At 37.8% G+C, this 25,621-nt stretch overlaps 1 protein-coding gene across 2 annotated transcripts; it reads left to right on the forward strand.

Annotated features, from left to right (window-relative positions):
- Nucleotides 1-2,294: 2,294 nt before the first annotated feature.
- Nucleotides 2,295-21,994, forward strand: LOC110453503 (chorion peroxidase-like). 2 transcript variants are annotated; one of them, XM_021502462.1, is made up of 12 exons: nt 2,295-2,403; nt 4,452-4,780; nt 5,290-5,413; nt 7,904-8,124; nt 8,479-8,649; nt 9,237-9,279; nt 10,019-10,125; nt 16,268-16,363; nt 17,024-17,116; nt 17,524-18,220; nt 19,064-19,333; nt 20,360-21,994. In XM_021502462.1, exons 1-12 carry the CDS (start codon nt 2,381-2,383, stop codon nt 20,733-20,735), a joined length of 2,550 nt encoding a protein of 849 aa, XP_021358137.1. In that variant the 5' UTR covers nt 2,295-2,380; the 3' UTR covers nt 20,736-21,994. The 2 variants fall into 2 exon arrangements, with proteins under 2 accessions (XP_021358137.1, XP_021358145.1); XM_021502470.1 differs by lacking the exons at nt 2,295-2,403; nt 4,452-4,780; nt 5,290-5,413 and adding exons at nt 5,737-5,947; nt 6,017-6,178.
- The last annotated feature ends 3,627 nt before the right edge of the window (nt 21,995-25,621 follow it).

Consider the following 25,621-nt stretch of genomic DNA (forward strand, 5'->3'; position numbering starts at 1 on the left):
GGTTAATAGTATCAGGATTGGAGAGTAGGTTAATAGTATAGGGATTGGTAACTAGTTAGATAGTATCATGATTGGAGAGTTGGTTAATAGTATCAGGATTGGAGACTTATGTGACTTAACCTATACGGAATAAGTTGACAATTTTTGATAGATTTGTCATCAGAATAAAGTTTAGGTTGATATTTTAAACAGAAGAATACGGAAAATGTATCAAGTGATTAACACTAGTATAGCAAAATGTTAATAAAAGGAAAATTACAGTTTACTAGAGTTAAATGTGTGACAATATTTAATCTTAGATGTACTGGCTCAATGCTAATTCACAGCTAACAACCAGGTGTGCTGAAACTGTAAAATACAGTTTTATGTAGTAGGATCAATAGTGTTCATCTCGTTAAAGTTTTATGTTTAAAACTGCCAGCAGAGTAGGGAGAGAGCTGAAGTGTTCGCTGTTCACTCACACATAACGCTAGCCCACTACCTAGATAATATAAACGGGATAGGGTTGATACGAAACAACAACTATACACTGACATACTGATCATCTGACCTACAGGGATAGGAGCCAATCAGAACACGAGGAAGGCTGTATATGTTTGAGGATGTACAGACAAAACGTAGACAATACATAAACCTCAATGTCTATTATGACATACCTGTCGGGATGAAAACAATGACTTCGTACAATAAAGAGGGCAATGTGAAAGGCAATAATCAACAATTAGTTTGTGTGTGATAGTCTTTATCTAAAAGGGTAACAATGATAGCCTTTATGTAAAATAGTAACAACCAACCATTAATACTTAAACCGCGGTCACCTCTTACGGTCACGCATGAAGTTGACTGTATTGGGGGATGACCGTATACGTACAATTTAGTTGACTGTAGCTATAAAGTACATGTACACCGTACAGTAGGTATAATATTAAACGTGGTTAGACGTAGTTGCCTAACCCTAACTTCTAAATTCAACATCATTTAACACTACTTAACCCTCGTTGACCCTAGATAACCGTACTTAACAATACTGTGAACATATTTTAACCTACTTAACAGACAGTACTATGAACGTTCTGGGTTGGGTTGGGTTGGGTTGGGTTGGGGGGGGGGGGGGGGTGGGGGGGGGGGGGTGTCAAAATCCCATTGGGGTTGCCATGTGGGGGAAAATCGAGGAAAATGGTGAAAATACATGATTTTTTAAAAAAAACTCAGGATCCGCCACTGCGTACTTCAATCGTAGTCCAACCCTAGTAGTTGACCCTCCTTGACCGTAGTTTTAACCGTAGTGCCATGTTACGACGGTCAAGTACGGTAAACACTACAGTCAACTAGGGTCAATTAAGGTCAACTAAGGTTAACTAGGGTCAACTACGTTCAATCTATTGTCACAGTAGGGTCTTGGCATCAACACTCACAGTAGATATATTTTGAACATGTTGACAGTTTTTGGCCAAATCATGGGTTTCTCTTAGTTCAAACTATGTTCATAACTACGTTGAACTACGTCTAGCTACGTGTAATACGTTTACCTAAGGTCACCTACGATCTACTACGGTCAACTAGGGGCATCCCCCACTACGGTCTACTACAGTCAACTAGGGGCATTCCCCACTACGGTCTACTACAGTCAACTAGGGGCATCCCCCACTACGGTCTACTAAAGTCAACTAGGGGCATCCCCCACTACGATCAACTACGTGCGTGACCGCAAGATGTGACCGCGGCTTAACAGTGTTTACGCATCTTTGAATAATAGTTTTATCTCCTCGCTAATAAAAAAACAAAAACTGAACTTGAATTTTGAAATTAAAAAACAATAAACGAAATCCATATGATCGATTACTATCATCAATGAACTTTTAATGTAAATTGGTATGAAAATAACCACATTGTCATTAACATAATATCAATTTATCAGTTATAGCTAATGGTAGCTCGGCTACCTGGAAAGTACAGGTAAGGACGTGACGCATTACACGTCCCAATTAGTGTGTTGTCGATGACATATGCAAATATCTCTATGGGGCCTCTGGGTTATTTAATCAACACTATATATATAATTATTAAATAATATATAGCTCAGTCTAATTTAAACAGACAACTTTGAAGTGTTATATAAAGACTGATCAAAAAGGGAAAATTCTGATCGGTTGAACTAAGTAACTTCTGAGTATCACAGCGAATGCTTTAGTTTGTTACTAGTATTTCCCCTTGGACAAAGTTACCATACTTTGTATACAGGTAAACCCAACAAGAATGCAAATTAAAGGATTCTAAGAAAACTTGTATATCAACAAATCTTATGACGTCAGCCAACGCAGTATAAAAGGATCGCTTGATTGAAACACAAGTATAGTTCTGTCTACTGCAGTTAGACAAAATGCAACTTTACATGACAAGAAGGTAAGTCGTTTACACTGCTAAAAAACATATATCGGGTTTTATTTTGTGATAACAAAAAAATGATTGAATGGCAAGTGTCTTTCCCGGATGTATTTGTTATACATAAAAAAGTGTTTGCTTTGCGAGCCAATTTTCACCGATGAAGGGCATGTCCTGCAGCAAAAATAGAATGTCTTGAGAACTATTTTTGTCCGGTAATATATATGCACATCTTTCGGTGGACCTCAATTACAGTTTAAGAAGTATACATGACTTTGTTAAAGTCGGCAATAATTGAAATGTTGTTATATATATGTCTGTTTTCCGTTTTGATGATGTCATTGTTAACGTATGACGCGGGACGGAATTGGTAGGTTGTAGCAATTTAATCCGTTATTTAAACATTTGGTGATAATTGATGTTTAAACGGAATACAGTGTACCATCAATCGAACGGAAAAATACGAGTTAATATTTGTGTAAATGATTTAGAACTGTTTTGACAAATACAGCATTACCGTTACTGGGTCATGACTCACAAACAGTTTAAAACAGTATTTCGGTCTGTGTTTTATTCACCAGTCGTTGTACCCAACATGAATATTAATATATCTTTATTGTCTTATTAACTATGAAATCAAACGTTTGCCCTGTTTCCTATAAATAACTAACTTTTATATTGTGAATCATAATGAATCTTGAGGGTTCGTTCACGGTTGACATTTGTGGTTTTCCTACAGCCGCCCCTACTCCACTTCCTCCCCCACTGGCCCCCACTGGCCCCTTCAGCCCCCACTAGCCCATACAGCCCCACTAGTTCCTACAGCNGAAGTACCATCAGGTTTTCTGCCACATACTGTTATAGGTGCAATCATACGCGTGCGTCTCGTGCCTCTATCTTAGATATACAATATGGTAGACTCAGCTGATCATTGCCTTTGTTCCCGAGGTATGCTGTAAAATAATAGTCACAAGGACGCATTAATCCCAATAATTGAAATTGTCATCACATCGTACTAATGTATCAATATTTATTAATTTTATAGATAGTATTTGCTTTTGTAAACCTTTGTTGTATTTATTTTGTTTAAGTTCCGTTCTGTATTCTGTATTTACCGCGTCACTTTCAAAGTTAAAAAATAAAAATGTGCACTTTTAATCTCAACACAATTCTCACCTAATCCTTCACAATGCAATCACACATACCTAAACACATTAATAGTATAGTGTGAAAAAATAATATTTTCAATAACCACAGGTCCTTCTTTAGTTAGCAGTTTAATTTTTAGCTGGGGTTTTGTAACTCCTTTCGTATTCTCTAGATTGATCTAAATTCTCCGGCGACATACACACACTACAGCAGTTGTTTTTAAATCAACTTAGATTAACTCATCCTTCGGTATATTCTTGTGATATAAAACGACAGACAATGCCCTGGCTAGACACAAAGTACCTGGCGATCTCAATATAATTATGAATGCAAAGCTATGAGAGCTTTTCAAGAAAGGTCCGAAGGACTACAACTATAAATAGGAAAGTAAGTTTCTAGGGACTCATTGATTCTTTGTTAGACTATGTAAGATAATGGGCAAAGCGAAAGCATGCTGAAATGGATTCACTTTCGGATCTTAGTTCCACTGTCAGAAAAGGTAAAAATGCACTGAAAACTTTTTTCCTCCGTGATATTCCTTTTGATAAAAAAAAAATCATGCTAGGAATTATACCTGACAGAACTTTTATGTTTATCGAAGATGCGTAAAGCACTAAGTTATATGAATTTCGAAAATTAAAGAAGTACCGGTTTATTTCAACAAAGAATATTAAAGCGTGTTATCCATTTAAAAAACACCCACATTTATACTATGTGATGGCGATTATGGGATAATTACGTCATTGTGTGAAGCTCTTCGTTACTAGTTTGTTATCATACCGGTATATTTTTGTCTTGTGTGGCAAAATTCAGATGAAAAGTTTGCTGTTTTTGGATCGATGATGTGGCCTAATGTTCTATTGTTGTTAGGGTTATTATATATATTTTTCGTGTTTTTACCTTTTTGATTTCTATTCTAGAACGCTATACGCACTCCTGTCCTTGCTGCTGGGGTTTTCAGGAGCGAGTGCGGCGTTGGCTTCACTCAATACTAACGCCTTTCTTACCGGGACCATTGATGTTCCGTCTGCAGCAAGAGTGAGTAAACCGGTCATACCCGTGCTAGCCAGAGCGGGTAAACCGGTTCCACCTGTGCTAGCCAGAGGTTTACCAACCATTCAAAAAACCTTTTCAAGCATTGGTTCCGGTGTTTTAAATAACCCAGCAGCTGCATCAGTTATTCAACTGTCAGTGAACCAAGCTCTCGACACACTTGCAACAGCAAAGCGGAGCGAAGTCAAACAACGAGGTAATCTGTTATTATCTTATATTGTTCTGCTTGACCATTAATTAATTAATTTGGTGATACATCTTGAATGGATGAAATATGAATAACCATTTTTTTGGCCCTGAATAAAAAATATAGACGGTGTGTCCTCCTAATAGCACTGAATAGCAAATATAGAGGGTGTGTCCTCCCAACAGCCCTGACTAACAAATATAAAGGGTTTGTCCTCCTAACAGTCATGAATAACAAATATAGAGGGTGTGTCCTCCTAATAGACCTGAATAACAAATAAAGAGGGTGTGTCCTCCTAATAGACCTGAATAACAAATATAAAGGGTTTGTACTCCTAACAGTCATGAATAACAAATATAGTAGAGGATGTGTCCTCCTAATAGTCCTGTATAACAAATATGAACAGTGTATGTATTTATCGTTCTGTATAAAGAAACGTCTGTTTAACACACCACATTCTATATATCTTTATAATGGCGTTAACATTTACCCATTGTAACACCATGCTGTGTTTACAGTATTTGATACGGTGGACAGCGCCACACCTGGGTTCGGTCCACATCTTCAGACCAGTCCGCAGGCCACGGCACTGGCCGAGTTTGCTGACCTCATGTTAGAGACGGCCAAGGACACGACAAGCAGGTGAGTAGAAACGGCCAAAGACACGACAAGCAGGTGATCAGTAGAGACGGCCAAAGACATGACAAGCAGGTGAGTAGAAACGGCCAAGGACACGACAAGCAGGTGAGTAGAGACGGCCAAGGACACGACAAGCAGGTGATCAGTAGAGACGGCCAAAGACACGACAAGCAGGTGAGTAGAAACGGCCAAGGACACGACAAGCAGGGGAGTAGAGACGGCCAAGGACACGACAAGCAGGGGAGTAGAGACGGCCAAGGACACGACAAGCAGGTGAGAAGAGACGGCCAAGGACACGACAAGCAGGTGAGTAGAGACAGCCAAGGCCCCGACAAGCAGGTGAGTAGAGACGGCCAAGGACACGACAAGCAGGGGAGTAGAGACGGCCAAGGACACGACAAGCATGTGAGTAGAGACGGCCAAGGACCCGACAAGCAGGCGAGTAGAGACGGCCAAGGACACGACAAGCATGTGAGTAGAGACGGCCAAGGATACGACAAGCAGGTGAGTAGAGACGGCCAAGGACACGACAAGCAGGTGAGAAGAGACGGCCAAGGACACGACAAGCAGGTGATCAGTAGAGGCGGCCAAAGACACGACAAGCAGGGGAGTAGAGACGGCCAAGGACACGACAAGCAGGTGAGTAGAGACGGCCAAGGACACGACAAGCATGTGAGTAGAGACGTCCAAGGACACGACAAGCAGGTGAGTAGAGACGGTCAAGGACACGGCAAGGTAAGTAGAGATGGTCAAGGACACGACAAGCAGGTGATTCTCTTAAGATACTTATCGTTTTACTTTGGTCAAATAAAACTGGGTATCTCTATAACTGACGAGTGACAATTGCAAACAGAACTAGAAGTTGTTGGCTAACAATTTGACGGGCTTGTTAGGACTGTTTTGGGTTTGGTCACAAACCTTTATATCATGGTCTTTTGCTTCAATCAGTTAATTCATATCTATGAACATGCGTAAGAGCATAGCTGCGACATTGAGGAACAAAATGTGCTGTGTAAATAGTCAATAAAATTCAGTTATACAAAGTATCAGACACGAACTATTCCTTAGTAGTCTACGGAAGCTGATAGCGTAGTGGGGGATTCACAGTGTGCGAAATGACGTCAGAGAAACAGTGAATTAATACACGAAGATAGTCCGTACTTCGCAGAAATCATATAGTTCTTCAGCTATGACTATACTTACTTCAAGATTATGCATTAAACGTTACAGAAAATGTGAAGACATCAAATTCATTAAGATGAACTTTCCTGTCGACGTCGAAATACTTTTTTAAACAACTTGAAATATGAAAAAAATCATTAAAAAAAAAAAAAATGGTAACCTTTGACCCGACAGGAAGGACCTAAATTTGATATTTTTCTAATAATATGTAATAAAACAATAATAGCCACGAATTACATTTTCAAATAATATAATTGCATACATGCTGTATAATGAACGGTTTATGAGTTATGTTCGTTTTAAGATTTTGACATATTACGTCATAGCGGCCATATTAGATTTTTGACCTACTTGAAAATGTTGCAATGACACCTTCCAATCATGACCTATAATATACATGAACGACTTTGAACATACCTGCTACCAATCAAAAGATTAAGAGGCCACAAAATTATGGCAGAACAATATTAGTACCGAGAAAAAGCAGCCAAACAAAAAAATAGCTTTTTTCACTTTGGTGAAAAGCCCTAATAAACACACAATATACTATTACAGTGTAATGTATTACACCAAAATTATGTTTAGCTTATTGATTTAGGTACAGTAAAATATATTATACCATCATTACAATAAGGATATTGATTTATCAGGACATACATGTTCACAAACGATATTCTCTACGTTATCCTGACTTATCTGTTCACTTAACGATATTCTCTACGTTATCATGACTTAACTGTTCACGTAACGATATTCTCTACGTTATCCTGACTTAACTGTTCACTTAACGATATTCTCTACGTTATCCTGACTTAACTGTTCACTTAACGATATTCTCTACGTTATCCTGACTTAACTGTTCACTTAACGATATTCTCTACGTTATCCTGACTTAACTGTTCACTTAACGATATTCTCTACGTTATCCTGACTTAACTGTTCACTTAACGATATTCTCTACGTTATCCTGACTTAACTGTTCACTTAACGATATTCTCTACGTTATCCTGACTTAACTGTTCACTTAACGATATTCTCTACGTTATCCTGACTTAACTGTTCACTTAACGATATTCTCTACGTTATCCTGACTTAACTGTTCACTTAACGATATTCTCTACGTTATCCTGACTTAATTGTTCACTTAATGATATTCTCTACGTTATCATGACTTAAATGATTCCGATATAAGATTGTATAATGTACACCGTAGCCGCGTCATTACTGCACGTAGTCTCACACGTGGGACACATCCGCAAACAAATGTTGCTCATTCGTCATACTTCATCCACTATAATTTGATTTTTTTAGACTGAGCAACCAGGCAAGGCCACAGATTCAGCAGGCTCTCAGTAAAGTCGGCACTACTTTCCTAGTCCCAGCCAGACGGAAGTGTCCCTTCGTTAGGCCGTCATGTAACTCGAGCTATGAGTACCGGTCAATCGACGGGTCGTGCAACAACGTGAATAATCCTCTATGGGGCAGGGCCTTCACAGCGTTTGAACGATTTCTCCCTCCCGCATACGATGACGGTAATATATACTAGAAATGTTACTTCTCTTCGATTAATCTGCATACTTATGCTAAGTTTATTGATTTAGGTACAGTGTAATGGATTAGACCAACATTATGTTAAGTTAGTTGATTAAGGTACAGTGTAATGTATTACACCAGCATTGTGTTTAGTTTATTGATTTAGGTACAGTGTAATGGATTAGACCAACATTATGTTAAGTTAGTTGATTAAGGTACAGTGTAATGTATTACACCAGCATTGTGTTTAGTTTATTGATTTAGGTACAGTGTAATGCATAATACCAACATTGTGTTTAATATATTGATTTAGGTACAGCATAAGTGTATTGTACCATCATCTGTATTTTCAGGAGTCAATTCGCCAAGAACCCGGGGTCTGTTCTCTCCACTTCCCTCCGCACGCAACATAAGTTTGGAGGTACATACTAATCTAAAGGTCAAGGCCAAGCTGCTAAGTCACCTTGCCATGGAATTCGGACAATTCGTCAGTCACGATATTCAGATGAACGCTCTCGCTAAAGGTAAGTATTCTACATTGAACGAACGTTAAATGTAAAGAATATATTATACCGCGCCTACGTTTCATAGAGAGACACTCTCGCTTAATGGGAGTGATGGGACAGCGGTACAATTTGTTTTCCTGAATGCCATCTATGTACATTGTTATCCCCTCGCAACGAAAGTTCGAGGGGTTAAAGGATTCCGCCCGTACGTACGTACATACTAAGTACGTATATGTCACTCTTTGTCATCACTCTAGCGACTTCATTTCTCAACGGAATCTCATAAAACTTCATGCAAGTATTTGGTATGACAATATATGGACACAATTGGCGTTTCGGGTAACTGCGTTGAAGGTCAAGGTCACTATTACCATTTTTAGAAAAAAAATATCGTCATCGCTCTAGTCAATTCATTCTTCAACGGAATGTCATGAAACTTCAAACAATTGTTTGCTATGACAATGCCGTTAAGAGCTGCAGTCGCTACAGCAGTTACTGTTACAACATTGAATTTTCTGTTCATTTCCTCATACATATGGCACACACTGTGTGAATGTGATGCCTTGTTTAAAAAGAGTATTATAGTTTACGGTTGTTTATTTTAGGGTATGGCGGCAGAAACCTCGATTGCTGTCGATTTAAAAAAAGGTATGATATCTAACTGTATATCGACGGTTAAATGGGATTTATGGTGTTATAACAAGTAAATACACATACAATGACCTGTACATTAGTGGTGATAAGTTCTGACGTATGAGCAATTACGTGGGGACGGGCTGTTGTATGAGATGACGTTATGCTAGAGATGGTCTGAGAGTCTGCACTGGTAATTATGTGGTAGGACGCCGTGCTTGTGACCGAAGGGTTACGGGTTCGAGTCACGTCACAGCACTGTTTTGCAATTTTGAACAACATCCGTTACTCCGCTTGTTCCAGTCTACTCAGCTGTAAATGAGTGCGTGGTTGGGCAGAGCTAGAATGGTTGAATGCAAACTGTGAGCGCCGAAATGTCAGCACCGGCTGTTTGCTCCCCATGGGGATGAGAAAGATATCTGTTGGTTGCAAAGGCCCTATAACCACGAATAATAATTTGTGAACCGCTTCGAGACGACCTACGAACTAGGTTGTGATAAAGAGGTTTATAAGAACCTCCAATTGTTGTTATTATTAGTGCATTTTATTCATGTTCTTTCCTGAAGTGTGATATGTGATGACACATCTAAGGTACAAAGGAACCTCCCAAAATGTTGAGGATTCAAAATATTTTACGAGAGTAAATAAAAACTTTGATTTAACATCAAAGTCTTACGAAATCAGATGAATAATATTTTCTAAATACCATATTTATATAGAAAACTATTTTTGATTCGAACATGTTTATTTACAGGAGGAACTGTTTCCATATCCCTGTAGCTGACAATGACGAATTCTTTGATAGAGACTGTTTGAATTTTGTTCGAGCACTTCCAGCGCCACCCCTCGACTGTAGTCTAGGTACGTGTTCAACACAGAATCTGTTAAAAATAAAGATTTTCAACTTTCCAGTCAGTTAAGGGGGGGTGGAGGTAGGGGGGGGGGGATTGGGTAATCAATGCAGAAGTTACACAACACATGTAGTGTAAATACTTCATATATTCGCTTTGTATAATGTTCATATTTTATTTAGACTTTTGTGTTTACTTTCAACTATGATTTATGATTACATTTAGTTGAGCTTGGTCCATGACAGATCAATGTATATATATTCAATTCAATTTCATAAACGAAAAAAACACTTTAATACCCGACACTAATTTTCATACTCATCACAATTGATAGTTAAACATAAAATAAATACGATTTATGAATACAGTTAAATGTAAAAATTGAAAGAATAAATCTGGAGGCTAGTTAATGCCTCCTTTAAGCAAGGGCTTATATTGGTAATTATATTTATTTGAGGGGATAAAAGGTTAAATAAAAAATAAACGTTAAAACAAAAAAAAGTATTCGAACAAGTATTTGATTTTGAAACGTAATTTCCTAATCAGAAATAGCTATATTTAAATATATTGAGTTACCTCCCTGTTTGATAAACAGAACAGTCAGTGATCTTAGTGACAATAATTGAGTTACTTCCCTGTCTGATTAACAGAACAGTTAGTGATCTTAGTGACAATGATTGAGTTACTTCCCTGACTGATAAACAGAACAGTCAGTGATGTTAGTGACTATGATTGAGTTACTTCCCTTGTTTATATACAGATCAGTCAGTGATCTTAGTGACAATGATTGAGTTGCTTCCCTGTTTGATAAACAGAACAGTCAGTTATCTTAGTGACAATGATTGAGTTACTTCCCTTGTTTATATACAGAGCAGTCAGTGATCTTAGTCACAATCATTGAGTTACTTCCCAGTTTGATAGACAGAACAGTCAGTGATCTTGGTGACAATGGTCGAGTTACTTCCCTGTCTGATAAACAGAACAGTCAGTGAACTTAGTCACAATGATTGAGTGACTTCCCTGTCTGATAAACAGAACAGTCAGTGATGTTAGTGACTATGATTGAGTTACTTCCCTTGTTTATATACAGAGCAGTCAGTGATCTTAGTCACAATCATTTAGTTACTTCCCAGTTTGATAGACAGAACAGTCAGTTATCTTAGTGACAATGATTGAGTTACTTCCCTGACTGATAAACAGAACAGTCAGTGATGTTAGTGACTATGATTGAGTTACTTGAAACGTAATTTCCTAATCAGAAATAGCTATATTTAAATATATTAAGTTACCTCCCTGTTTGATAAACAGAACAGTCAGTTATCTTAGTGACAATGGTTGAGTTACTTCCCTGTCTGATTAACAGAACAGACAGTGATCTTAGTGACAATGATTCAGAACAGTCAGTGATCTTAGTCACAATGATTGAGTTACTTCCCTGTTTGAGAAACAGAACAGTCAGTGATCTTAGTGACAATGATTGGGTTACTTCCCTGTTTGATAAACAGAACAGTCAATGATCTTAGTGACAATGATTGAGTTACTTCCCTGTTTGATAAACAGAACAGTCAATGATCTTAGTGACAATGATTGAGTTACTTCCCTTTCTGATAAACAGAACATTCAGTGATCTTAGTGACAATGATTGAGTTACTTCCCTTGTTTATATACAGAACAGTCAGTGATCTTAGTCACAATCATTGAGTTACTTCCCAGTTTGATAGACAGAACAGTCAGTGATCTTAGTGACAATGGTTGAGTTACTTCCCTGTCTGATTAACAGAACAGTCAGTGATCTTAGTGACAATGATTGAGTTACTTCCCTGTTGGATAAACAGAACCGTCAGTGATCTTAGTGACAATGATTGAGTTACTTCCCTTTCTGATAAACAGAACATTCAGTGATCTTAGTGACAATAATTGAGTTACTTCCCTGTCTGATTAACAGAACAGTCAGTGATCTTAGTGACAATGATTGAGTTACTTCCCTGTCTGATAAACAGAACAGTCAGTGATCTTAGTGACAATGATTGAGTTACTTCCCTGTTTGATAAACAGAACAGTCAGTGATCTTAGTGACAATGATTGAGTTACTTCCCTGTCTGATAAACAGAACAGTCAGTGATCTTAGTGACAATGATTGAGTTACTTCCCTTGTTTATATACAGAACAGTCAGTGATCTTAGTGACAATGATTGAGTTACTTCCCTGTTTGATAAACAGAACAGTCAGTGATCTTAGTGACAATGATTGAGTTACTTCCCTGTTTGATAAACAGAACAGTCAGTGATCTTAGTGACAATGATTGAGTTACTTCCCTGTTTGATAAACAGAACAGTCAGTGATCTTAGTGACAATGATTGAGTTACTTCCCTGTTTGATAAACAGAACAGTCAGTGATCTTAGTGACAATGATTGAGTTACTTCCCTGTTTGATAAACAGAACAGTCAGTGATCTTAGTGACAATGATTGAGTTACTTCCCTGTTTGATAAACAGAACAGTCAGTGATCTTAGTGACAATGATTGAGTTACTTCCCTGTTTGATAAACAGAACAGTCAGTGATCTTAGTGACAATGATTGAGTTACTTCCCTGTTTGATAAACAGAACAGTCAGTGATCTTAGTGACAATGATTGAGTTACTTCCCTGTTTGATAAACAGAACAGTCAGTGATCTTAGTGACAATGATTGAGTTACTTCCCTGTTTGATAAACAGAACAGTCAGTGATCTTAGTGACAATGATTGAGTTACTTCCCTGTTTGATAAACAGAACAGTCAGTGATCTTAGTGACAATGATTGAGTTACTTCCCTGTTTGATAAACAGAACAGTCAGTGATCTTAGTGACAATGATTGAGTTACTTCCCTGTTTGATAAACAGAACAGTCAGTGATCTTAGTGACAATGATTGAGTTACTTCCCTGTTTGATAAACAGAACAGTCAGTGATCTTAGTGACAATGATTGAGTTACTTCCCTGTTTGATAAACAGAACAGTCAGTGATCTTAGTGACAATGATTGAGTTACTTCCCTGTTTGATAAACAGAACAGTCAGTGATCTTAGTGACAATGATTGAGTTACTTCCCTGTTTGATAAACAGAACAGTCAGTGATCTTAGTGACAATGATTGAGTTACTTCCCTGTTTGATAAACAGAACAGTCAGTGATCTTAGTGACAATGATTGAGTTACTTCCCTGTTTGATAAACAGAACAGTCAGTGATCTTAGTGACAATGATTGAGTTACTTCCCTGTTTGATAAACAGAACAGTCAGTGATCTTAGTGACAATGATTGAGTTACTTCCCTGTTTGATAAACAGAACAGTCAGTGATCTTAGTGACAATGATTGAGTTACTTCCCTGTTTGATATACAGAACAGTCAGTGATCTTAGTGACAATGATTGAGTTACTTCCCTGTTTGATAAACAGAACAGTCAGTGATCTTAGTGACAATGATTGAGTTACTTCCCTGTTTGATAAACAGAACAGTCAGTGATCTTAGTGACAATGATTGAGTTACTTCCCTGTTTGATAAACAGAACAGTCAGTGATCTTAGTGACAATGATTGAGTTACTTCCCTGTTTGATAAACAGAACAGTCAGTGATCTTAGTGACAATGATTGAGTTACTTCCCTGTTTGATAAACAGAACAGTCAGTGATCTTAGTGACAATGATTGAGTTACTTCCCTGTTTGATAAACAGAACAGTCAGTGATCTTAGTGACAATGATTGAGTTACTTCCCTGTTTGATAAACAGAACAGTCAGTGATCTTAGTGACAATGATTGAGTTACTTCCCTGTTTGATAAACAGAACAGTCAGTGATCTTAGTGACAATGATTGAGTTACTTCCCTGTTTGATAAACAGAACAGTCAGTGATCTTAGTGACAATGATTGAGTTACTTCCCTGTTTGATAAACAGAACAGTCAGTGATCTTAGTGACAATGATTGAGTTACTTCCCTGTTTGATAAACAGAACAGTCAGTGATCTTAGTGACAATGATTGAGTTACTTCCCTGTTTGATAAACAGAACAGTCAGTGATCTTAGTGACAATGATTGAGTTACTTCCCTGTTTGATAAACAGAACAGTCAGTGATCTTAGTGACAATGATTGAGTTACTTCCCTGTTTGATAAACAGAACAGTCAGTGATCTTAGTGACAATGATTGAGTTACTTCCCTGTTTGATAAACAGAACAGTCAGTGATCTTAGTGACAATGATTGAGTTACTTCCCTGTTTGATAAACAGAACAGTCAGTGATCTTAGTGACAATGATTGAGTTACTTCCCTGTTTGATAAACAGAACAGTCAGTGATCTTAGTGACAATGATTGAGTTACTTCCCTGTTTGATAAACAGAACAGTCAGTGATCTTAGTGACAATGATTGAGTTACTTCCCTGTTTGATAAACAGAACAGTCAGTGATCTTAGTGACAATGATTGAGTTACTTCCCTGTTTGATAAACAGAACAGTCAGTGATCTTAGTGACAATGATTGAGTTACTTCCCTGTTTGATAAACAGAACAGTCAGTGATCTTAGTGACAATGATTGAGTTACTTCCCTGTTTGATAAACAGAACAGTCAGTGATCTTAGTGACAATGATTGAGTTACTTCCCTGTCTGATAAACAGAACAGTCAGTGATCTTAGTGACAATGATTGAGTTACTTCCCTGTTTGATAAACAGAACAGTCAGTGATCTTAGTGACAATGATTGAGTTACTTCCCTGTCTGATAAACAGAACAGTCAGTGATCTTAGTGACAATGATTGAGTTACTTCCCTGTTTGATAAACAGAACAGTCAGTGATCTTAGTGACAATGATTGAGTTACTTCCCTGTCTGATAAACAGAACAGTCAGTGATCTTAGTGACAATGATTGAGTTACTTCCCTGTTTGATAAACAGAACAGTCAGTGATCTTAGTGACAATGATTGAGTTACTTCCCTGTCTGATAAACAGAACAGTCAGTGATCTTAGTGACAATGATTGAGTTACTTCCCTGTTTGATAAACAGAACAGTCAGTGATCTTAGTGACAATGATTGAGTTACTTCCCTGTCTGATAAACAGAACAGTCAGTGATCTTAGTGACAATGATTGAGTTACTTCCCTGTTTGATAAACAGAACAGTCAGTGATCTTAGTGACAATGATTGAGTTACTTCCCTGTCTGATAAACAGAACAGTCAGTGATCTTAGTGACAATGATTGAGTTACTTCCCTGTTTGATAAACAGAACAGTCAGTGATCTTAGTGACAATGATTGAGTTACTTCCCTGTCTGATAAACAGAACAGTCAGTGATCTTAGTGACAATGATTGAGTTACTTCCCTGTCTGATAAACAGAACAGTCAGTGATCTTAGTGACAATGATTGAGTTACTTCCCTGTCTGATAAACAGAACAGTCAGTGATCTTAGTGACAATGATTGAGTTACTTCCCTGTCTGATAAACAGAACAGTCAGTGATCTTAGTGACAATGATTGAGTTACTTCCCTGTCTGATAAACAGAACAGTCAGTGATCTTAGTGACAATGATTGAGTTACTTCCCTGTTTGATAAACAGAACAGTCAGTGATCTTAGTGACAATGATTGAGTTACTTCCCTGTCTGATAAACAGAACAGTCAGTGATCTTAGTGACAATGATTGAGTTACTTCCCTGTTTGATAAACAGAACAGTCAGTGATCTTAGTGACAATGATTGAGTTACTTCCCTGTCTGATAAACAGAACAGTCAGTGATCTTAGTGACAATGATTGAGTTACTTCCCTGTCTGATATACAGAACAGTCAGTGATCTTAGTGACAATGATTGAGTTACTTCCCGGTCTGATTAACAGAACAGTCAGTGATCTTAGTGACAATGATTGAGTTACTTCCCTGTCTGATATACAGAACAGTCAGTGATCTTAGTGACAATGATTGAGTTACTTCCCTGCTTGATAAACAGAACAGTCAGTGATCTTAGTATATTAAGATGCACTAGTGAATGCGTCATGTTCATCAGGTCCAAAGTCCTTTCATTATGTTCAAAATCTATATAAGTCTTAGCATAAGTGTTCAACTACCTACTACATATATTGTACCTGGATACATTTATAATTTATAACCTTACATTTTCGTAATACTGTTTTATTGGAAGGTCTTCGTCAACAGTTAAACCAAGTGACCCACTTCTTAGACGGATCGGTAATATACGGCTCCGACCTAGCAACGCAGAAACTACTTCGTGACGGAGGTAAGTGTAACCGCGGATGTACACCAACTTGGACGTAAACAGGTATTCAGTGAGTCAGCAGTAATGAGGTGCCTGGATTATTTTCTCGTTGTTTTATGCAGGCATTTGGATTTTTTGACGTGCTATTGTTATATCGAATGTCAATGTAACGTATTTCTTATTATCAAAATCGAGAACATTAAGAAACAAAAATGCAAAAACAGCCTATTCTTATTATTTGCTTTGCAAACATGTGATACGACATATGATCTTTCGTGATTTGTATGCACTTTGTGGACAACAGAACTGTACCTCTCACTTAGCTGTCATTTAAGGTCTTGGTAAATACAACAGACGCAGACTAAAACCCCCGATTCTACAGTAATCCCAAATCAGTCGCCTTTTACGACATTATTGGCATCTATAAGGCCTATTCTTTCCCCAAGCCTGCAGGGGGCTCTATAAGTTGCAGGAGTTTAGTACAACCACCATTTTTAAGGCTTAGCTTTTTGCAAAAACATTTTAATTATTTGAATTCAACGTTCTTCGCTATCACCGAAACCATTTAAATTCGTTTTTTTTTACCTTTGAACTGTAGTACATGTCCCATTAAATACATACCAAATAGTAGAATTATTTCCTATTGTAAATTGTATTTACATTGCTATTCTTTGTTTTAAGCGTTCCTGCAATCTCAGGGCAACAATGACCTGCTGCCATTAAACCCCAATGCTGTTTGTGCTCAGGCTTCTAGAACTAAGTGTTTCAGAGCAGGTAAGAATTTACACTATTAGATTAAACAGGCGAACGACACGTTGTTGGTATTTAATAAAGTAACTTAAAGCCATACGTATTTAAGGATTCAAAATTACTTCGACCACATAATAAATGTGTTTCATCGCATTAACAAAGTCGACAAGTTGACTTGCTATTTCATTAAACTGTTTAATGGATTCAGTACAACAACGCGTACCATTTATTTAGATCAAGTTACGGTTTCTCCCTTGTAACAATCGCAAATCTCCATACATAACATTCGAGATGTTCGCTATGTTATATTACAAAACATCAAATTGGTTCGGGATTGGGCTATTGTACTCCGATTAGGCGGGGATGTTCAATAATAGGATCGTAAATATTCATTTATATATATATATATATATATATTTGTTAATTAACAGGAGACGTTCGAGTGAACCAACAGCCAGCCTTGATTTCACTCCAGACAGTGTGGATGAGGCACCACAACAACGTAGCTAGAACAATGAAGAACGCCAACCCTGACATGAATGACGACGATGTCTTCCAAAAAACTAAGAAAATCGTTAGCGCCCAACTTCAGCACATCACCTACAATGAATGGCTTCAGGAAATCCTCGGGACCAACGTAATGAACCAGTTTGATCTGAAACCTAAGCCGGCCGGGCAGTACCACACTGGTTACAACGCAGCCGTCAAACCAATGATCAGGAATGCCTTCTCGGCAGCTGCCTTTAGGTTCGGCCACAGTTTGATAGCCGATGATATAACAGAGAAAAAGTCGTCCGGCACCACCCTCAATCACAGACTCCACACTACATTCCTCAAGCCAGAACTCGCCTACAACGGAGGTGTCAACTCCATAATGACAGGAATGTACAACTCGCCATCACTAAAGACAGACAATCATGTCACGCACGAGGTAACCAGACATCTGTTCCAGACGGCTCCGAAAAATGGAATGGATCTGGCAGCTACTAATATTCAGAGAGGACGTGACCACGGTATATTTGATTATAACACGTGGCGAGTGGCGTGTAATCTAGACCTTGCTTCGAACTTTGAAGCATTGGATCTACATTCAGTCACAATGAGAAATCTTCTGAAGAAAGTATACGAGTAAGTTCAACGGAAGATGTCGAGATTGATTTGGTCTGAGCATAGTCCTGCTATCGTCCCTGATATTAGGTCATATCTCACCGATAAAATCGCTTTCAAGCGTCCAGAGGAAATGTATCATTAACATAGAGCATTTTGTTATTTAATGGTATTCGACATCAGAAAATAAGTATTTCAAAATTGAACGTCAAATCACACACAATTATTGTTCTAATCTATTCTCCATTTACCATTGCGTATGACTTTTTCAGATGTTAAACCCGTTCACGATATTAAATATATTGGCTGTCATTTGATATCATTATGCATGAGTCCCACCCTATAAACAGAATAATGTATTTATGTGACAGGTCTTTCTATGCTGAAATCTGTATATTGCGCTACGTGAGTAGGTTTAGGACAAACGTTTTACAACGTACACAAAACCCTCTACCCACAATTCTACGTAATGTTGTGTGAACTCAAAACAGGTTATTAAATATTGCTATTACAGTTATAATTATAAAAAGATAGAAATGAAAAGGTTTTGATTTAAAGACAAGACGTTCAACACTAAACGTATTTTGGGGTTTTGTTTTTGGCCTTTATCCATTGGAAAAATTCGTCATTACGTTCCAAAGTACAAACACTACGGTTTATACTATAGCAGTTGTTTTTGTTTTGCGTTAATCAAACTACATTAATAGACCAAATGACAATGAACGTTGATCATTGTTCTTTCAGACATTCCTACCAATGTGCCGATGCTTCATTCAAGCAAAATATGTGGACTCCTTATTTTTGTTAGTAGTTTTATGTGGAAAATCTGATTCTCTATTAAGTGATTTTGTATTGTCATTTCAGTACTGTGTTTGACATTGACTTGTTCACGGGAGGCGTGTCAGAGGAAGTCGTTCCAGGGGGAAATATTGGCACTACATTTGCGTGTCTTGTGGGCATACAGTTCCAAGCTCTGAAAAAGGGGGATAGATTCTTTTATGAAAGTGATACAAACGTCAAATTCCCGATTGAACTGTTAGATGAAATAAAGAAGACAACTATGGCGAAAATCTTATGTGACACCACAGGAGTGACATCCATTCCCCGAAATGTATTCCGAAAGCAATCATCAAGGTAAGGATATCGAAAGAGTTCTCTTTGTTTTCTCTAGCAAGGCATTCATAGGTTATATATACGACGTTGCTGTTTAGGTCAATGTTTTTCAGGATTTTGTTTCTGGCAAAATGTGGTCAAATATTTATCAGGAAGGCAAACCATTTCGCGCGTTGTTTTTATCGCATAATTCATTTTCATGTCGCGAATATAACAAAAGCAAATCCATCGAGAATATGAGTTCTATTCAATATATAAAGATTTGTTCACAACTATTGCTTATTTTGTTCCAATGCTCGGACATACCAATGTCCGTATTAAAGTAAATGTCGTTCTGTGGATACGTTGAACATTTCACAACATTTTATTAACCCTTTGTCAGTATAATGCGACCAGGCGGAGTTCTACGGTGCGTGTTTTTGGTATGGTATTTCAATAATGTAACGTCAGTGCCTCTCACACACATACTTCCTGTCTCTGACATGTTACTTTACTTCCTTTCTCTGACATGTTACCATGCTTCCTGTCTCTGACATGTTACCCTATTTCCCGTCTTTGACGTGTTACTTTACTTCCTTTCTCCGACATGTTACCCTATTTCCTGTCTCTGACGTGTTTCTTTACTTCCTTTCTCTGACATGTTACCCTATTTCCTGTCTCTGACGTGTTACTTTACTTCCTTTCTCTGACATGTTACCCTGCTTCCTGTCTCTGACATGTTACCCTATTTCCCGTCTCTGACGTGTTACTTTACTTCCTTTCTCCGACATGTTACCCTATTTCCTGTCTCTGACGTGTTTCTTAACTTCCTTTCTTTGACATGTTACCCTATTTCCTGTCTCTGACGTGTTACTTTACTTCCTTTCTCTGACATGTTACCCTGCTTCCTATCTCTGATATGTTAATTTACTTCCTTTTGCTGACTTGCAAGTCTTCTTACTCTGATTTGTTACCTTAATTCCTATCCTTATTATTACCTTGCTTCCTTTTTGCTTCCTTTTAAACCCCTTCATACTCACTTGTTACTATAACTAATTTTTTTTTCAGCAATCCTGCGATAAACTGTGGATCTTTTCCAAACCCGGACCTGGCCTTATGTATACCTATCGATGGTCAATTGAGCTCCTGGTCAGCTTGGTCTGTGGCAAAAGGATGTATCCCTGTGAGCACAAGGACGAGACAATGTAATAATCCAGCCCCGAGTCCATGTGGACAGCCATGCACTGGATCTCAAAGAGATGTGAAGATTGGCGGAACTGGAGGTGGAATATTTGATCTCACCGGTAACAATTGTGGCTCAAGGCAGCCAGGCCCGATCAAACGCTTCCCTATACCAACTTTAACTCCATTTCCAGGTTTTCCACGAATTCCAAAGTTACCAAACATTCCAAGACTGGATTTCCGCCGAAACGCTATGCAATGAAGAAATTATGAAAAGAACTTACCGATATTTCAGTCCCAATAAGAAGAACCCAATGTTTAAAAACATGAGTTATGACATGTCATTATGCATATCAGATGTGGAAAGAGATTACCTGATATCTGGCTTATATCAGTGTAAGAAGTGCTTACTCCACTGAACAAACCTGTTGAACATGACAAATAAGAGCGAAATATTATTGCAATATGACTAGGGGATGTTCGTTTCTTTTTCTCCGCGTAATATTCTAAATGTCCGGATGTCTAAGCTTTATTCACTGGCTCCATATAGTTTCAATAATGTAAACGTGAACAGTTAAAGAAATCCACAATCGATGACAGCACATGTTTGCAGTCGAAATCAATGGCAGAAATCGTAAATACATTGTAGTTACAGAAATTGACAGCCGGTGACAGCATTAGGTTAACATAGATATATATGGCGCTCAAAACGTTAAAGAAAAACATGGTATGCTGATGCGAACTCCGTGACCTTTTTGTTACATAATGGTGATAGGATGATATCTACAAGTGTGTAGTCTGTAGATTCACGCAATGATTACATACAAAGTGACGATTAATAGCCCGATGTCATCGGCCTCTGTGACATCAGCCTCTCCAACTTATGGACGAGACTCAATGGGTTAATGATCGTTGATCTTTCGATTCTGGTACTTTTTTACATTATGTTTCTAGGATTCTATGGATTTTCAGTCGAGGAGGTTAAGAAGATTGAGACTTTTGAACAATTTTATCTCTTTAACATAACCAACATGAGAAGAACACTGTTCACTTCAACGTTTGTCTTTGAATCGTTCATTTTAATGAGTGAGTTTCAAATAAAGTATTCATTTGGGATCATGAGCGGTTTGATTAGATGTGTTTGAACATATTACATTGTTTGTCCCAGTTTGAACATATTACATTGGTTTTCCCGCTTTGAACACATTACATTGGTTGTCCCGAAGTACAATGTATGTGTTATGTGTTTGTCAGGATTACGCCCTTACATGTGTGAACCAAAATTATTTGTTTGATTTAGTGTGTTCGCTTGTTCCATATGGTCATTTGAATGAGTGTACCGGAAGTATCTTTGTAACGTGTGATCATTTGAATGAGTATGCAGTCCTTTAAGTTATCTATGTATTAAAACCAAACACAGGCGTAATAGAATAATGTCTACTCCCTGACGAGCAATGATATGAAAGAGAAATTAATATGTATTAACTGAAAACGAAACACTCATAAACTTTTATTTTAATACAAATGTGTTGTGGGTATTTTTTTCTCTGCAAACAAATAACAAATCAGACTCTGCAGTTACAGTATTTTCTAAACTTCACGTCATATGTACAGCATTACACGTTTTCTTACCCTTTTTCTATTTTCTACTCTTATTGTCTTCCCTGTTTAATGTTCAGCAATAAGGGTAATCACAACAACTGGTTAACTCTTTATCAGTAAAATAAGACTGAGTGGAATATTGTACTTGGTGACTTGGGCATGGTGTATCAGTGAGATAGCACTTTAAAGTCGCACCCAATAATCAGCAAAAGCTGCCGACAGCACACATACACACAAACACACATACACACAAACACACATACGCAAAAACACACAAACACACAAACACACATACACACATACACACAAACACACAAACACACATATACACATACACACATATACACAAACACACAAACACACATACACACATACACACAAACACACATACACACAAACACACATACACACAAACACACAAACACACATACACACATACACACAAACACACATACACACAAACACACATACACACAAACACACATACACACAAACACACATACACACAAACACACATACACACAAACACACATACACACAAACACACATACACACAAACACACATACACACAAACACACATACACACAAACACACATACACACAAACACACATACACACAAACACACATACACACAAACACACATACACACAAACACACAAACACACAAACACACATACACACAAACACACAAACACACAAACACACATACACACAAACACACATACACACAAACACACAAACACATACACACAAACACACATACACACACACTCACACCCACACATACACACATACACACATACACACAAACACACATACACATAAACACACAAACACACATACACACATACACACATACACACAAACACACATCCACATAAACACACAAACACACATACACACATACACACAAACACACATACACACACAAACACACAAACACACATACACACATACACACAAACACATACACACAAACAAACATACACATAAACACACAAACACACATACACACATACACACATACACAGAAACACACATACACACAAACACACACACACATACACACAAACACAGATACACACAAACACACATTGACACAAACACACATACACACAAACACACATACACACAAACACACATACACACAAACACACAAACAAACAAACACACAAATACACATCCACACAAACACACATACACACAAACACAAACACACAAACACACAAACACACATACACACAAACACACATACACACATACACACATACACACAACCACACAAACACACAAACACACATACACACATACACACCTACACACAAACACACATACACACAAACACACGAACACACATACACAGAAACACACAAACACACAAACACACATACACACATACACATATACTCATACACACATACACACATACACACATACACACAAACACACATACACACAAGCACACATACACACAACACATACACACAAGCACACATACACACAAGCACACATACACACAACACATACACACAAGCACACATACACACAAGCACACATACACACAACACATACACACAAGCACACATACACACAAGCACACATACACACAACACATACACACAAGCACACATACACACAAGCACACATACACACATACACACATACACACAAACACACAAACACACATACACACATACACACATATTCACATACACACAAACACACATACACACATACACACATACACACATATACACAAACACACATACACACAACCACACAAACACACAAACACGCATACACACATACACACATACACACAAACACACATACACACAAACACACAAACACACATACACACAAACACACAAACACACATACACACATACACACATATACACATATACTCATACACACATACACACATACACACATATACACATACACACATATACACATATACACATACACACATATACACAAACACACATACACACAAACACACATACACACATACACACATACACACAAACACACAAACACACATACACACCAACACACATACACACAAACACACATAAACACAAACACACAAACAGACATACACACAAACACACAAACACACATACACATAAACACGCTTACACACATACACACAAACACACATAAACGCATACACACTTTCATACCAACACACATACACACATACACACAAACACACATACACACAAACACACATACACGCTTACACACAAACAAACATACACACATACACACAAACACGCATACACACCAACACGCATACACACATACCCACAAACACACATACACACATACACACATACACACATACACACATACAATTAAACACACATACACACATACACACATACACACATACACACAAGCACACATACACACAAACACACATACACACAAGCACACATACACACATACACACAATCACACATACACAAATACACACAAGCACACATACACACAAGCACACATACACACAAACACACATACACACAAGCACACATACACACATACACACATACACACAAGCACACATACACACAAGCACACAAAAACACAAGCACACATACACACAAGCACACATACACACAACACATACAAACAAACACACATACACACAAGCACACATACACACAAACACACATACACACATACACACCTACACACAAGCACACATACACACAACACACATATACACAAACACACAAACACACATACACACATACACACATACACACATACAATTAAACACACATACACACATACACACATACACACAACACATACACACAAGCACACATACACCCAAGCACACATACACACATACACACATACACACATACACACATAAACACAAGCACACATACACACATACACACAACATACACACATACACACATACACACAAACACACATACACACAACACATACACACAAGCACACATACACACAAGCACTCATACACACAACACATACACACATACACACATACACGCATACATTGCAAACTGTCCTAGATGACTTTCGCTGTTCATAGGACGTTAAACACAATAAAACCAGACACAAAGCCAAACCAAATCTACTGTTATGCACATTCAACACTTTGCCGAATAATATGACTACTGTGCTATGCTCAAAAGGCACTCGAAGGTTATTTCACTTTATTGCCTATAATGAGCAAAAATAAAGAAATCCTTATTAGTTACACTTTTTAATTACTGATATATTTGTCGCTGTAAATGAAATCTAGCACGAGTCTGTAATATGCTGTCGCTAATACAAAACATGTAATGGATAGACTGATGCCAAAAACAAATCCTTTGATTGCAGGGGCATGCACATGAGCTGTACTAACATAATTATGTTACGCTACTCTTGCCTTCCTCAGTGTGTTGTCCAACACTAACTGTTAGAGTCCCTGCATTAAAACACCAATACAGACAGGACATGAACTTCTTTTTGCCGTAGCGGGTAAAATATATGATAATGGATCTGTAAACTTTTC

This window comes from Mizuhopecten yessoensis, unplaced genomic scaffold, assembly GCF_002113885.1.
Source record: "Mizuhopecten yessoensis strain PY_sf001 unplaced genomic scaffold, ASM211388v2 scaffold855, whole genome shotgun sequence".
NCBI lineage: Eukaryota > Metazoa > Mollusca > Bivalvia > Pectinida > Pectinidae > Mizuhopecten > Mizuhopecten yessoensis.